The following is a 17,332-nucleotide window of genomic DNA, read 5'->3' as shown; positions in this document are numbered from 1 at the left end:
CTTTCTTTTTTTTTTCTTTTTCTTTGCCTTTTTTTTAATTATACGTTTTGGATATGGAAAAGGGTATGTGCTTGTTCAAAAGGAAATATTGTTTAAAATTACTGTATGATTTTAATCTCCTAAGGATTAAGGTACGTGCAAGCATGCTTAGACACCTATGAAAACGAATTTAATAATTTAGGATAAAGTAGTTCAAATAATTTTGGTCCGGCTAATCTAAATAGGTATCAAAATCTAATATGGTCGTTGTCTCGCTAGTTTAACTTTAACTATGCCTTTGTTAATTGTACACTATCAAAATCTGATATGGATGTTGGTTAATTGAACTTAACTAAACCTAGCATTATTACGCGTCGTTAATTGTTTGGATTATGATACGCATGCTCTCCTCACATACAACATCTTAAACTCGTATTTTTTTTAGTTCTTATAAGATATTTGTAAGACCCACATGGCGGACATTATGTAATCCGGCTAATCTAAACGGGTATCAAAATCTAATATGGTCGTTGTCTCGTGTGGTAACTGATATAAAGCTATGGTTGCGGTACGTAACTTGTGAGATTATGTGTGTTTGAAAACTTAGAATATTTTAGATTAGACTATCTCTTGTTCTAATGTTTTGTGATTGGAAACATGCACATGAAGTTATGAACGGCCAAACATCAAGAGCATTTGGAAATTGATCTTCCTGTATTTGAAATGATGTTAGTTATTGTTTATATAAAAGTTAAACCAGGATTTGCAATATTGTCTATTTTTCACCATTATCTTACGGATTTATTATTGGTTGCCGTAGTGAAAACTTACTGGGAGGTCACTCATCATGGTACAAACTCCAACATGCACCCTTAGCTATGCAGATCCACGACGAATGTGCCCATAACACACATGTGATATTTGAGGCGCCACATTTATTATGAATACAAAATCTTTCATGTCACGATGATGTGAGATTTTCTTCTAGGGTGTCACACTTTCATGTTTAAATTAAGGGTCATGTAATTTTATCAATTTAGAACAATATTATAATTCTTATTTACTTGGAATTTTTTTGTGATTTTGTAGGAAAAAGTGGAAGAGACAGTGTATTTGGTAGATGTTAAGGATATAATATGACTAGAAGAACTTAATGACTAAGAATGATATCATGAGGCTTGTTGAGGTAAATATTGACGTACAATGAAACTGTTGAGGCTAAAATGATGTTCAATGTCAATGTAAGTTGAGACAACCTCTATCATACATATAAATAAAAGTAAACATAAATATGATCATATGCTCAAAATATTCGAAACACAAGATTTTTAATAAAAACATGCTAGTTTTTTGTTTGATTACCCGCTGATTTCTTTCCATTTTATCTATCGATACTAGTAATATAGATCTAGAAAAAAAGTTAAGGAATAGTGTTGGATACATCTCAACCTATACTAGATCCGCCTCCTCTCATACTGGTCATTTACTTTCACTATAATGAAATTTTAAATAAATAGTGTTATTAAAAATAAACTTTAGGATTATAGTTAAGAATCTAAATAATGTGTGACTATGTGTAGCCCCCTCAAAACTCTCAAAATTTATTTCATTTATATCATTGCTTGCTTACTCATTATTCAAATATAGTTCGATTTGTGTTTATATGTGTAAGAAATATATTATTATTGCATCGTTAAAACAACTTTATATGACCATATATTTATTTACTTTTCTAAAATATTTTTGCAATTAATATAAGTTAAACCAGATACATGTGAACATCCCACTCACTATTCCGGCAGAATTTTAGATTATTTATTTACTAAACAACCGTGTGCTATATTTAAAAACAATTTGATAAAAACATTTTATTGAATATAAGCATGCAATACCATAAAATATTTCACTTAATTAATATTTATTTTTTAAGAATTAAATAAAAACCCCGTGAAACACAATTTGGAGTTTTGGACCACTGATTATCGTTAAATTAAATGATCATTAATAAATCAAAAAGGTTAAAAGTTAGCAAAAAGCTGTATTTTGTAGAAAAAAGAAAACTAAAAGGAATGTTCGATTTTTGGACAAAAAAACGTAAAAAGTGTACCAAATATTAATTCATATTTTATTCACCTTGAAGAAAATATTAATTCGAATATGGTAATATAACAGTGGGGCCCACTTATCCTCCAATCATATGCTAGACGGCGATCATGGCAAAGGTAGTTTTTATGTTTTGAAAATTACTACAATTTGTCTCCTTAATATATTTAACACCCATGTAATATAAGCTATCATAAAATTACACAATCGTGGCCAGTACATTGCCATTTAAAAATATAACAGTCACTTTTTGAAGGAATATTTGTATTACAAGTTTTACAAAATATATTAGGATAATAATTTGTTAAAGTTAACGTAACGAAAAACTAAAAGTCGTTAATTAGTTGGTCGGATATGAAGATTTTCAATATAATTTCTTTTATTTTGTTAACAAGTAAAATAGTCGACGTAATTTCCAAACACTAACGGCTTTCAACCAAAAGACTTAGTAATCTCCCTTACTTATACGATCGCTACCATCATCACTGATCACAGACGTCAATGACATCGATCGGTACCTTATGGTCACACCATATTCATCACCCCCACCACCACAATCTCCCCCACAACAACCACCCTTGTTGTTTACATCCTCGTCACCACTGAATCACAGTCACTGATGCCACCACCATGACCACCGACGTCATGGTCCCGCGATAGTCACATCCACTGACTTCTAGCAGCCGGTGTTACCACCTCCACCACCACATTCCAACTTCTCTAGCAAATATACAAAATGAACATAATTTTTTAACCACATGCATTAAACAATTAATAACTTTAGCTCGAATAATCTTGTATCATTTTTTGGTAAAACACACATAATTTTCATGTTTGGTTCTTCAAATGTTTTTGGTTTGATTTTTGGTATAGAATTTATATGTACTTAGAGCATTCTCAACCCATTCTCTAAAGTTGTTAAACTCATAAAATTTATGGTAAATATTAAGAAAACCATCAAAATCACCTCTCCAATCCATTCTCTATTATATGGATGAGTTATATGGCAACTAATGTAAATCCCTAAATATAGGGACTCAATTTATCCATACCATATAACATATCACATATCTCTCAATCACCATTTACTATATAATAAGACAAAAGAGAAAAAAAATAATAAAGAATTAATTTATGGATATGAATAGGGAATAGAATGTGGAAGAATTTTAAAAATTGATAGATAAATTTATAAAATGAAATTTTTTAACTAAATTTATAAGAAAAATATATAGAATGAAATGTGAATGCTCTGGATACTTGCATAACATTGTTAATGCTTGTAGTATTACTTTAATGCAATATGCAGTAGCATAGGTGTGATAACTCAATTAAATTGTAGTTTGTATACGCTGGGCTGGCATGGGCTTATATTGGACCGGGTCACAACTCGTACCCTTTAAATATTAGTTTCTAAAAGAATTTGGTAAAAGTTCTATAAATGTAAACCCTTTATATAACACTAGCTTGATATCTGTGTATTAAATGTATAAGTAACTGATGAAAAAAATTTTTATTTAATAATTAAGCAAAATACAAAAAAACAAACCCATCATGCGTTGTTAAGAGACTGTCGTTATTTGATAGCGTTTTAAACAAGTTAAGTATTCGTTTTGTTATTTTTGTCTTTAAATTAGTATTTAATAGTTTTCAATTAACATATAAATTGAAATGGATGATTTTAACTTTTAAGAACTTGGTTTTATATTACCCCACACCACACCATTTGGTGTGATGGCAAAAATGGTTTAGTTTCAAAATAGTGGTAGGAGGTCTGATCCTCACTAGTGGTGGTTTGTAAATATATATTTTACAGTTAAAAAAAAGTTGGTTTTATTTTGTGATGATTAATGTGGGATTACAACTTACAAGTGCCAAATCATCGTAAGTATTAGAATATACAAAACTCATATGAAGATGTCGAAGAGATAATTATTTTGAAAATATATTTGTTTAAATAAGTATTTGATTTCTTTACGTATATTGAATCCTTTTAGTGTTTGAATAGGGTTATAACTTGTACTCTATATAAACAGACTACATAATGAATGAAGATTGACTTTGGAGATATATCATACTTTTAGTAAGTTATTAAAGAATATATAAAATTATTGATATATTATTTAAAAATTAGTTATAAAAATCTTAGTGTTATAGACCAAAAATGACAAACAATACCTTATGAGGAGAGTTGCATGTTACACTATACAAACTTTTAAATCTAGGGCATTATTTTCAAAACTGATATCATGCTTAATTTGTTGCTACTTTCTTTTTTACAAGTTGACGTACAAAGAGACAAAGAGTTAAGTTAAGTGTTAGTTGTAATAAAGTCATTACACTCTCTTTATTATAAGTTATGTGTTCAAATTTTCTAATACACATGCTACTATTTAGAAGAAAAAAAAATCTTAGTTATGTTTCTTTATTTAGTTATTATATACACACACACGTTATAAGTTACGTCTTCAGATTTCCAAATCTAATGTTTAATAACAAAAACGATATAATTCATAAATATCAAATTATTTCTTACAATTGAATTCATACATATAATAATTGAAAATGAAAAACGTTAAGAATTTGAGGTATTTTTATATTATTTGAAATTTTCAAGAATAAAATAATAGACAAAATCAGTTCAATAAAACACATTTAGGTAAGTTTGTTAACATTGTACATAGTTTACCCTTTTATCATACTATCTAAATAGTATTTTGAAATAACTTTTCTCACAGTGAACCTTTTAAAATATGATGATCATTTGATGACAAATTCAAGAGCAACTTTTACAACGCATTACAAAAGTGAATAGTATATCAACTTAGAAACCAAAAATTAATAAAAAGAGTTGTTACATACAAGCTTACCCGATTTACTATTTACTCTAGATTATCTTGCTTGATTTTATCAACATTACTAAAACTATACTAAAACTAGGAAGTCGTAGGAAATGTATCAAACGGATTGAACCAACGCCACTGTAACCATCTCGCCGAACTCTAAGATATCATATATCAGGTTATCGCTTTTCGATTTATAGCTTGTAGATTTTAGAATTTTTGTTCAGGTCATTGTGTCTTTTTATTTGTCATTGTGTTTTTTGTATATTTCCGTCATTGTGTCTTTTTTCCTCAACATTTTGTTAAATTACTCAACATTTTGATATTTTTTGTTCGGCATTGTGTTATCTTTTACTATCAATTGTGTCTTTATGACATTTTTAAATTTAGAATACTATATAAGATAACTTAACCCATAGGTATATATCTACAATATTTATTTAAAACAGATCCAATAAATAATTAAGATACATAGTATATCTAATAGAACACATATATAGAGTAGATTATATAGAGTTGTTCTTTTCTAGATATTGTTAGCTAGAAAACTTGTTTAGTTTAAAAATATTTATCAAATAAGTACAGTTTTATTTATTTATTTATTTATTTATTTTTTACTTTAACTAACATGATATTAGAAAATTTTCTTTTACAATCAATCTATTATTTTATATTTTTGACTTATTATTAAATGAATACACGTGATTATTTCTTTTAACCAGTCAATTAGCTTTTCTTTTATACCATTCTAAAGGATATGTCGGTTAAAATAAATAAATAATGCATTTACTGAGGTATGGCTAGAAGATGATGCTTGCAAATATTAGTGTGTTAAATTTAAATGTCAACCCATCTATTACCCATTTAACAACTTTATTTCACTAGAATTAAAAAAAATGTCAAAGTATGAAGGTTAGGCTATGCGCTATGGACTTATGAATTATTCTTAATTATTCTGGATCATTCGTCGTATCAGCGTCACCTCAGTTTTTCTTTAATAATTCAACCTCTTCACTCAACCCATGTTATACTTTATTTTCAATGATTCCATTTATTTATATTGTTTATATACAAAAAATAAAGAAATGAAAAAAAGGGAAAAAAAAATGATTGGTTAGTGATGTGCATGAGAATGGGGAGCGCGGTGTTCCAATGACCTCACGCGAGCCACATCAACATCAGTAGTGAGTCACATTGACCCATACCACATTTGTTGGCCTTTGGTAAATAAAAAGGAAATTGGCCTTTGGTAATTTTCAGTTAAAGTTTTGAGAAATAAGCCCATGGTTGGGTCTGAGAAGGCTTGCTACTCAGCAAGAGTGCAAGACAGTAGGTCAATAGCTATTGTAGAGATTATTAAGGCTTGTTACTCAAGTTAGTTGTTTGTATTTTATTGTTTTCTTGTTTAGTATTCTTTGTGTAGAAGTAATGAGATGGTTAAGATTCTCGGTTTCATCAAGATACTAGCATTAGTTCGGTACGCACGACTGTTTTGTGGGAGCCGATTAAAGGTCTTCTACCGTAAGCTTCAAACTTTTCTTAAGAAGGTCTCGTCTACTCAGAAACAGAGGAGAAATGAGAAATTGGTCACATCCATGACAATGCAAAACAGTTGGGGTTTTGGCATAAATTCTGGGTTGTATCGCTACTGTTTTGGAGAACGACAACCAAACAGGTCGAGTTGGATGTTTCAGCTTGGCAAGCTGGTTTTACCAATATGATGGCTTTTCAGTTTGAACCGATTTTTCAAAATCATCAGGTTGTGTTGAAATGACGCATGATAATAGTTCATATAAGAACTACATATTATAAAAATTAAAGAAATATAAACAATAAATGTTAAGACAATTCTGTTTCACACTGTTCAAAGTACCAAACCGGATGACACAGCTAAACCACCAAGCCAAACCGTTTAGATCTCAAACCGGATGACACAGCTAAACCACCAAGCCAAACCGTTTAGATCTCAAACCGAATGACTTGCTTTAGCGCAGTATAAGCCGTTTGGTTGGTTTATGAAACCCAATATTTCTCTCTCATCTAAGAAGCTTAAATACACTTGCAAGTCACAATATATAATTTCAATTATTAAGGGGTACAGAGAAAGCAAACAACTGTGAAGAAGAGAGCGAAAAAAAAGGAAAAACAGAGTCAAGTTTAATTGTTCCAAAACCGAGATTTCCTAATATGTATATATCAAAAATTCCATAAAAGTACAAGCTATACACACATAGCGTCTGCAAATAGAAGAAAACTTTAATATATCCAGCCTAAAAGAACAAATAAGAATTCCAATGAAAAAGAAACAAAGAACAGTTTTCGGATCAATGGATGTTGTTTCACTTGCCACAGTTGAAACCACCGCATGCTGATATAACTATAATGAGAATCAAGGCGATTATGATCCCAAGAACTATCAGCTTTATCTTCATGTTTTGCAACCACATCTTCCTTCTCATCTGAGTGCCTTGAGTCCTAAAATCTTGCGCCTGCAACATAACATCACGTTAAACATTTTGAAATCATATAAACGGTGAGTAAAGAAAACATATTAGTCAAATAAAATTGGCTTGAATTCACTGACCTGAGAGCGTAGGTTCTCTGTTTTATCAACCAGAATCTCAATCTTCTCTCCACGGTCAAGAACCTATGGTACATAATCAAATAAAAAATTATACACTACCAATAATATAACTTAATTTCCTTCATTATATGCTATATGCTAAGTGTTGTAAAAACACGAGGATTTTACAAGCTTACCTTCTCAATGTTTTCCATCATTACCCCTTTGACTTCTGAAACTTGAGCTTTGACCTTTGAAAGCTTACTGATTTCTTCTGGATGGTCAACACAATACTGCATCTGTTCCTTCAGCTTGGGTCTGCAAAAATAATAATAATAAAAAAAGGTTTGTTTGATTGCATGAAACTTCAGGAACTTAAACTCAATAGTTAATACGTGTGATGACATAAAAATATGGACAGTGAGAATACCCAAATTCTTTGTTCAGACTATTGGCGGTAGCTGTTGCAGCTTTCCCACCGCCATATTTCTTGGTAAAGTCATCTTTAATGCGTTCGAGAAAAGCGATTGGCACCTGCCTGCCGATGGATTCAACCGCAACAACACAGTATGCTTCACAAATAGAGAAGATAATTGTTAGTCAACATGTGATGGAAAATCAAGTGAGTTCATGCCTCAAGTGTATATTCATATAATAATATTAGCCAAATATATATATTAATCCAGGCATTTGAGACTGTTTTCCCTATGCTTGATGAATAAGATTTTTATAAGATTCTATTTTCCACCATTTTTGTATTTTTGTATACTTGATTACTTGGTTTAACATGGTTATACTATTGTAATAAAAACTCGCTTTCTGTAGATGAGGATCAGATTTCCAACAAAACTTAGGACCATGGATTCAAACTACAAACTAATGTATTTAGCAATAACATATATAACAGATTTCTAAATGATGAACCAATAGTGACAGGTATATTATAACATGATTGGTGCATCAAGGATATGACAGTAAGAACAAAGCATCAAGGTAATGTGTTTAAGTTACAATAACTGGTTTAGCAACGTGTTGAGAAACAAAACTCTAAAAAATTATGGCAAATTCAGAAAGTTAATGAAAATACAAGCTACAAAAAGATAACCTGCAGTAAGTAAATACCAGAAAAATACAAAACCTCAGAAACTGTAACATTTATGTGTCAACGTGTAACCTAGCATAGGCAAATGCAAACAGATTGAAGCAAAACATGCATACTTTAACAGTTCAAAAGAACTTTATACCCAAAAACAAAAAACACAACCTCAACAACTAATCACTGCAGTGAAATAAGACATGTAACTTTACATTAAAAACTAGCTACCGAATTCTACTTGATTCATCAGATCCAAACCACAACAAAAGTAACTGCAACACCACGCATCTTAGATTCACATTCAAACAACAATACAGCATTACAACAAACACATACGCATTAACTTCACAACAAGAAGCATATCAAACAAGCAGTACCTCATACTCCACAACAGCAATGAGCACATTTTACCGAATACCGGTACCGTACCAAACCAGTAAACCGAACACAATCAGTACCGGTACTGTATTCGCTTTTTCATGTTTTCAGTATCAGTACCATTCAATTTCAGTATTTTCATTAATACCATCGGCATCAGTACGGTACCGAATAACCGATCTCATCCCTACTCTACTAACCTAATCACAACTAGCATTGATGTAGACAGTTCACTTAACCTAATAACCTACAATTAAAACAACCGCAATCTCGAATCGCATCAATCAATATATAACATAACAAAATATAAACAATTAAATCAGCTATAACCATAGTTATCAAATGCGCCAGGCACACTTAAGGCGCATAGGCCTCGCCTGACGCCTAGGTGCGAGGCGCAAAATAAGTGAGGGACTAAGACAAAAAAACGAACTTAAATAAAAAATATATAAATATATTATGTATTAGAAAAATAGGGGAAAGTTAACGTACAAATGAAATTAACGTGCTAAACGTGAGAATCAAGTAGAGTAATTATGTAATTACATCATAGAGAAATTATGTAATTATTCTATGATGTAACTACATAATTACTCTACTTGTATATATAATTACTCTACTTGATTCTCACGTTTAGCACGTTAATTTCATTTGTATTTGATCCAAACCGTAGAAAAATAATACTATTCATATATAATAAACAAAGGCTATTAGTACCAAAAGCTCTAAAAGAGTCGAGATTCAAATGTGATTCCAAAACTTGAATAACAAATTGTTCAAAGTAAAGTACCAAAATGTTCAAAACATAAAAACCAAAAGGTCAAAAAAGTAATAAACAGTAAATGTTCAAATGGCTATTGTTCTTGATCCGTCATCAATGCCAGTAGAGGTGTTGTCACCTTCAAGAAGCGAGGGCCTAGGAACTAGAAGCGCAGACACTGGGCCTGGCCTGGAAAATGGGCCTAGACGCAAGAACTTTTAATAACTATGGCTATAACGCTTCATAATCAATTATACGCAACGAAACTTTAAATTAAAAACTAGCTAACAAAATCTACCGTTTCAGTCAGATCCAAACCACAACAGAAGTAACATTTACATCAAACATCTTAGATTCACATTCAATCCACAATACACCAAAATATCAAACACACATACGCATTAACTTCATCAACAAGAAATAAATCAAACAAGCAGCACCTCACACTATAAAACGAGCATTTATATGAAAAACAAGTCACAGAGTCAAACTAACCTAGCATTGATATAGATCGTTCATTAAACCTAATAACCTATAATTCAGGTAAACCGTAAGAGCATCTAAAATCGCATCAATATATGAGATAACAAAACCTAATTGGGTATTAATAATATAATAATAATAAGAAATAGATCAGAACTGAATCCGTCTTCAACAAGGTAGTTAAACGTGTGGCCGTCGCAGTTATAGGTGAACTTGTTATTAGTAGCAGGAAGCTTCTGGAGGCATTGAGCAGCAATTGTGGTGAAATTGCCGGTGAATTCGGTGAATTCGGAGAGAATGACGGTGCCTCTTGCTACAAAACTGTAGATCAACGACTGCTGGCCCATGGTGGTGGTGATGACAGAGAGAAAGTGGAAGGTGAAGATGAAAATATGTGAGAGATTGATTGAAGATGAAGATTTATGGGGTTTTGAAATACGGAAAGAAAGAAAGAGAAGAGGACTTTGGGTTTTGAGAGGTGATGGGGTGTTTCCTTGAAAATTAAATTTATGAATTTTCTGAGGGTATTTAATGCTTTTAATAGAATACACGCTTTGTGTTTTATGTTATGGCCGTTTAATATATGTAATCAGCGGCGTACACAAGTTAAGGGGAACGAAACTTTTTCTTAATGTTGCATATTTGTATAATTCAACATCGTATTTATAGAAATTTCGTTATTGAACTCGTAGAAACTATTCACTGAACATTTAAAAACATTGACAACGAAACTTAACCCGCATTTTAATTAAAAAATATTAAGTTGTTAAGCCTATAACATTATTTTTTTTTTTTTTTGCGTTTTAATTTGATTTTCGCTAATTATGTGACTTGACCCAAACTGTTTAACCGGACCGGACAGAAAAACCCGACAATTACTAACCGACAGTTGGTCGTTCGCCTCTCGAAATTTCCGAACCCGAAGAAAAAAAGTACTTGTGCCACTGTACAGGTTCATACAAAATGACTGAGTAAAGTGAAAAGTTTATGCAATTTGAAAAACACGCATAAATAGTAAAAGTATTTGTGATTTTCACAAATTTATACAAATTGTGTGAATGGTTATACATATTATTAGCATAGTATAACTATAGTAAAATTGGATTTATTAATTCTATATTTTTAAGTTTGGCTGATAATAATAATCTTATACTGAAAATTGTTGCAACAAATTTCATATTTCACACTATTTGTTTTCATTGGACCATCGTTTGAAAATAAAAATATGTATAACAATATACTTCTCGCTGTGTCGTGGTAATTTTAAAGCACAAAATAACAAAATTGAAGTGATTTATGGTTACATGAAAATCATTTAGCCATTTAATATAAAGTTACGTGTAATGATTTTACTAAAAAGTGAAAAAAAAAATGGTGACACTCACTGTCGCATAAGCACTATTCTCACACTCGCTTAGGTTAATGGTTTTACAATGGTTCCATTTTGTTTTTAAGAATGGTGAGGTGGAGTCTTTTGATCGGGTAGTATTATGTTTATGGGTATAGATGTATATACGAAGCCAATTTTTAATATAGAATTATAAGAATCTCATAAAATACACATATTGTGTTGTACATAGTGCTTAGTAGATATAATAAGAGTCATAAAAAGAGTGGTATAAACGCCTACATAGATGTCTTGGGGGTGTGTTGAAGTAATGTTCCTCTCCAAATGGTTAAGATTTCTAGTCACATGTACATTAGTGTATAATTAAAGTAGATTTAGAGAATATTAGATAAAAAAGTCTTTGATATCACAGTTAAAATATTTCTCCTGTTCTTATAGTCTCCGCTTAAAATAATTTCTAAATTGAAGATTTGAAGGTTCAATTTAAAAAAATATTTAAAGAATAATTTCTATATAATTTCTACATTTACCAAAATATTTTTTAAAGTTCAATTTAAAAAAATAAAAGTATGACTATAAAGGGCGGCTTCAATTAGGTGGCTGAATATGGCTTTTGAAGTTTAAAGAATAGGTCCAGCTGACCAACCGAATTTTAGTTCAACTTTCTAGAATTGAGAAAAATATTAAGGTACATGGTCAAATATAAAGACCTAGCATGAATCATGACACACAACCTCTTAAATACCTATATACAAATACATTCACACTTATCAGACAAACAAATCCAACTTGATGACACATAACCCTTGTTTACCAAAAAAAACCATTGACCCACCATACCCATAACCCATTACCAAACATCAATCTACATAATAATTTAAGTTTTTTAATATATAAAAGCAAAACTGAAAACATGTCAAAACTGTTGGTGTAAACAAAACCAAACCAAAATACGTAACTCATCATTCCTTAAAATCCTACTCAAGCTCCAGAGCAGAATCCGGCAACGCAAATCTGTTGTTCATGGCCCCATTAACCAACGCGTCATCATCTCCCTCATCACCGACATCCATTGCAGATCCGTTCATATTATTATCAACCTTCAATTCATAATCACCATCCATTGGAACTAACTTATTCGCCTTTTTCCTTCTCTTCTTTTCAGCTTTCCTTAACTTTGTGTTTAAAACACCTTCAGCGGCATACAACTTCTCGTTTTGTCGACTACTTGAATTTTTTACCGTCACCTCTTCCAAATCATTATCATCTGCCATGTATTCGTCCTCGCCACGACTTACATTTTGGACTAGATTCCCACTTCCTAATTGCTTTTCATTCTGTAAAAACAAAATAAATATTTTTTGCACAAAAATTGTTAAAATCATATATACCCATGCAAAACTAAAAAATATCATACGGGTTCCTTACAAAGTACTTGAAATATCAAACCTACCAAATTCATTATAAGCAATTTAATAAATGACCATTTAACGCTTTTTAAATTTACCGTTTTAGCTTAAACTTTTTTTTACCCATTGTTAACTTGTTATTTTATTTTTTTTACCCATAAAAAAGAGTCTCTCAAAATATCCGATAGCTAATCGTTCAATTATCATGCAATTATACCTGACTCGATTATTTGATACGAGTAAGATTATCTAACTTGAACATACAGATATGATTGTTCGATTATCTGCCGTCGAGACTCGAGAGAACTAAAGGAGGGAGACGACAGGTCGGTTACTTATCTTCGATGTCGATCAAAATCAAAATAACAAGTAGGGTTTAAACAAACATAATAATAGAAAGGGGTAGAATGGTCATTAAGTAAAATTTTATAAAAGTTATATATGAAAACTTTTAAGTTTGTAAAGGTATAAATGAAATTAATCCTCAAAACAATTGTGGAAAGAATACAAACCTTGAGCATTGTTTCATCAAAAGCTACAGGAATATCAGGCACGATTGTAGCAGAGTTAAAATCATCTACAGATTTTAAGCTGCCAATAATCGTAGAGTCGGTTCCATAAACTTCATCCACATTAAACTCCTTTCCAAGTTCAGAAACTAGATTTGCCTCCATAACCTCACCTTCGTTTCTAGTTGGAGGCATTGTGTAAAATGGAATTTTACCTACAAGAGAATGTGACTAATAAGCATACATGTATGTATCGGAAAGAGTTGACCAGTCAAAAGATACGCACCTTCATTCCAATCGTGTAACACGATTCTAGCAGCAGCACTGATGTCCACAATACCTCCTTTTTTAAGCTTACCTCTTGAAGTAGCTACCTTAAAAAGAAAATCATCAACCGAATCGAAGCTGGAAAGTTTGTATATCGTCGTTAACGTTTCCACAGGGCATAATTTCAAGATCTCCTTCACTGCAATCCATAAATAAACCATTTAGATACACAAGTATGTATGTATTTTGAAGATAAAACTATGAAAGTAGGTTACCTGGGCCCACAGGGTCCTCTAGCTTCTCGATTCGTTTGCAGTTTCTAAGTGCAACAGCAGCATCATTATCCCCAGATTTAAGCATCACGACACCGGGACAGTCCAGAAGTTTAACATTCTTGTCCAGCTGGACTTCTTGCATTGTTCTGGTCAGTCCAGGTGTCGCCCCGACATTGACAACATGGCATCTCTTCAAACTGTTAATAAGACTACTCTTACCAACGTTAGGTAGGCCCACCACACCCACCGTGATTGATTTTTTGATCTGTAACAAAAAACATTATTAACTGAAATCATAAAAAAAAGGCAATAATAATAATAAACAGTGGTGTGAGATAATAATACCTCGTGACTTCTTGAATAATTTTTAAGCAGTTTTATGAGAGTTTCGGCTCCAAGACAATCACTTGTTTGTAATAGATTGCTTGTCTTCTTTGCAGCTTTGGAAGATTTCCACCCAAGATTAGACCTTTGTTCTTGTGTACTACATTTAAAAGCGACAGCTGGCAGTTCCTCTCTAAGATACTTAAGCCACTTTTCAGCAGCTTCACGAGGAACAAGATCAATCTTATTTAAGAGCAAAACAAGATGCTTGTCTGGACCGGCTCGCATAACCATCTTCTCCATATCAGCAGAACGAGTACCAAGTGGGTCCCGAGCATCAAGCACTTCCAATATGACATCTGATGCTTCAATAACTTTTGCTAACTCCTTGTAGAAAGACCTCTCTGAATTGTCTGTGTAATCAACAACAGTTTAGAAAAATAAAAACAAGACTCGATAACAAATAAGCAAATGGATAAACTACAAAAGACGGTATATTGCTACTCACCACGTGTCTTATTCATCGATGTAAAATCATCATGCTCAGAACGATTTGTACTATCATCATCGCGATCCAATTGCCCTAGCTTCCGCTTTAAAACCTAAAGAAACATATATCATTCTTTTTTTTCAAAGTGAACATAATAATAAAAAGAAAATGTTTATTCACATGTGTGTTAGTTACTTCCTACATAAAAAATCATGAGTTCAACAGTAACTCTGAATAGAGGTGAGCAATAACCGAACCGTTAACCAAAAACCAACGAAACCGAACATAAATTTATCAAAAACCAAATTAACCTAATATTGGGTATCTGTTTTTTTGTACTCTCGGGCCTCAGTTAACGGAAAATATCAAACTGAAGCATTCATATTTTCATATATTTCTAGCTTTTATGCCTCCATTTCATGTGTTATACCTCTATTTCATTTATTTAAAAGCAAAAATTTTAGCCCGAGTTTGATTTTGGTTACTAACCGAACCAAAAACCGACAAACTAACCAAATAAACCAAACCGATTAACCGAAAACCAACCAGTTAATAAAATAGATTAACCCACGACTTCGTTTCACTTTAGGCTAATAACCGAACCGAACCAAACCAAACCAAACCGTGCTAACCCCTAACATAAAAAATTTGGAAACTTCACAGCATATGAAGCAATACCTTGTCTTTATTGGCAGCAGCTTTTTTCTGTTGATTTTGTTCAAGAATCTTGGCTTTACGAGCCTCGAGAACCTTAGCCTCTTGTTCCTTTACAGGCAACTCATCAGGGGCAGTTTGGTGCTTGTCAAGTTTGGGTTTTTTGTGCATACCGAGCTTCTTGGCCTCATTGGCTTTCTTTTTGTGGTGTAGCTTTACCTTCTTTAGCACCTTGGATTTATGCTTCAGTGTGATTCTCTTGTTCTTACTCTCTGCAAATATAAATGAAAAATTGAGAATCATTTACATTTAGAAATATGAAATAATATCATCAAAGGTAATAATAATTCTTACTTTTGCTCTGTTTGCCCATTACGATTGATTGATGGTTTAAGGAGGTTAGATATTATGAAGACGGGGCCGTCTGGTGGTTGTGTTGGTATTAAAGAGATTAGGGTTTTTGAAGATGAAAGTCTAAATAAATTTAAAATTAAAAAAAAAAAGCAAAATAATTAAATAAAAAATATATATGGGGTGAGTGAGGCTCGAACTCTCGACCTCAGGATCACTCTATATTGCTATGGGTCCTACGCGCTAGCCAACTGCGCCACCACCCCATCTGTTTTCTCATCATATTATTCCTTACTAAGTCAATAGCATAAGATATCAATAACATTAGACGAGGTCATAAATATAATAAACTATATGGTAGTCTATACATATGATACCAAGTTTAGTAATAGAAATTTAAGTGATACAATTGAGGATTTGATTATATGATTATGTAGAGGAGGATGTAAGAGGTAAAAAGGTAAATGATGGGTGCTAGTTTAAATGATGTGGTGTGAGGAGAGAAATAAGAATCATAAAGAAAATTATAGTTTATATAGCCTTTGACTTGTTGTAATTTAAGTTAGAGCATCGATTGTAGTATTTCATAAGTTTGGAATTAGTCATATTATAAATGCTGCCAATAAGTGAGGAAACATCATCAGGTGTGTGTCTTGTTAACACTCATGGTGTAGATGTCAAACAAGTTTGTATTTGTTCAGGTCCCATGAATGACATGATTTGGTGGTGCATGTTATGTTTACGATGTTTTAGACGTGTGGCACATGCTCAAATGTTACTAGGAAAGAAGAATGGACATGAGTAAATGGCCAATACGTGTATGGAAAAAGGACGTCATCCGCTCCTCGTATTAACAAGAGTCGATGTGAGCGAGGTAATGATATATAAAAATACAAAGTTAATACTTATATGGAGCAAACCAATGATTGTTTCATAAGAGTCACGTGTGACATGCGAAACATCTTAGCGGTTGAGAAATTTGTCATAAAATCGTTTAGAAATGTAAGAATGTGACGTGACGTGACGTGACTCATTGCTTAACATAACAATCCCTCACATGTCTTACTTTGGTTATGTTAAAGCGGCTCCCATTTTTTAGGTTTTAATTTTCTTTAATTATAAGTTTTTAAAAAGACAACAAAGAATCAACCTAAAAGGATTTCATTTTCACTAGAACTCATATTCTCACATTTTTTATAACCCAACTAAATATAGTTCTTTTTACGAAAAATTATTCGATTTTAGAACCATTTTACCCAATGTTTTAAAAATCGGTTTTTTACTCGTATCGGATTTGATTTAACAATGGTACAATCGGTTGAACCGGAAGGTTCAACTGAGTTGGATAGCTTACATTGTAATTTCATATAATACAACTTCAACTCACAAAATAACTCAAAATTACATTAATAAACATCACAAATGAACCAAACATCATACATAAACATTGATCGTGTCAAATAGTAAGTTTATACTTTGTATACAAAATTAATCAATTAC

At 31.9% G+C, this 17,332-nt stretch overlaps 2 protein-coding genes across 2 annotated transcripts; both read right to left on the bottom strand.

Moving 5' to 3' along the window:
- Window positions 1-7,169: 7,169 nt before the first annotated feature.
- LOC143604684 (vesicle-associated membrane protein 722-like) lies at window positions 7,170-10,641 on the bottom strand. The gene is made up of 5 exons (XM_077081086.1): window positions 10,363-10,641; window positions 7,919-8,060; window positions 7,686-7,806; window positions 7,510-7,572; window positions 7,170-7,414 (listed from the first exon to the last, which is right to left on the bottom strand). The coding sequence occupies exons 1-5, from the start codon at window positions 10,550-10,552 to the stop codon at window positions 7,265-7,267; spliced, it is 666 nt and encodes a 221-aa protein (XP_076937201.1). The 5' UTR covers window positions 10,553-10,641; the 3' UTR covers window positions 7,170-7,264.
- A 1,641-nt stretch (window positions 10,642-12,282) lies between these two features.
- On the bottom strand, window positions 12,283-15,953 carry LOC143604689 (guanine nucleotide-binding protein-like NSN1). The gene is made up of 8 exons (XM_077081089.1): window positions 15,836-15,953; window positions 15,506-15,753; window positions 14,846-14,939; window positions 14,359-14,750; window positions 14,014-14,278; window positions 13,758-13,937; window positions 13,475-13,686; window positions 12,283-12,890 (listed from the first exon to the last, which is right to left on the bottom strand). The coding sequence occupies exons 1-8, from the start codon at window positions 15,852-15,854 to the stop codon at window positions 12,531-12,533; spliced, it is 1,770 nt and encodes a 589-aa protein (XP_076937204.1). The 5' UTR covers window positions 15,855-15,953; the 3' UTR covers window positions 12,283-12,530.
- Between the last annotated feature and the right edge of the window lie 1,379 nt (window positions 15,954-17,332).

Source organism: Bidens hawaiensis, unplaced genomic scaffold, assembly GCF_021521415.1.
Source record: "Bidens hawaiensis isolate Kalapana, Puna unplaced genomic scaffold, B.hawaiensis_p1.1 tig00066199_1, whole genome shotgun sequence".
NCBI lineage: Eukaryota > Viridiplantae > Streptophyta > Magnoliopsida > Asterales > Asteraceae > Bidens > Bidens hawaiensis.
Note: the sequence above shows the minus strand (reverse complement) of the source record. Positions and strands in the feature narration are given on the sequence as shown.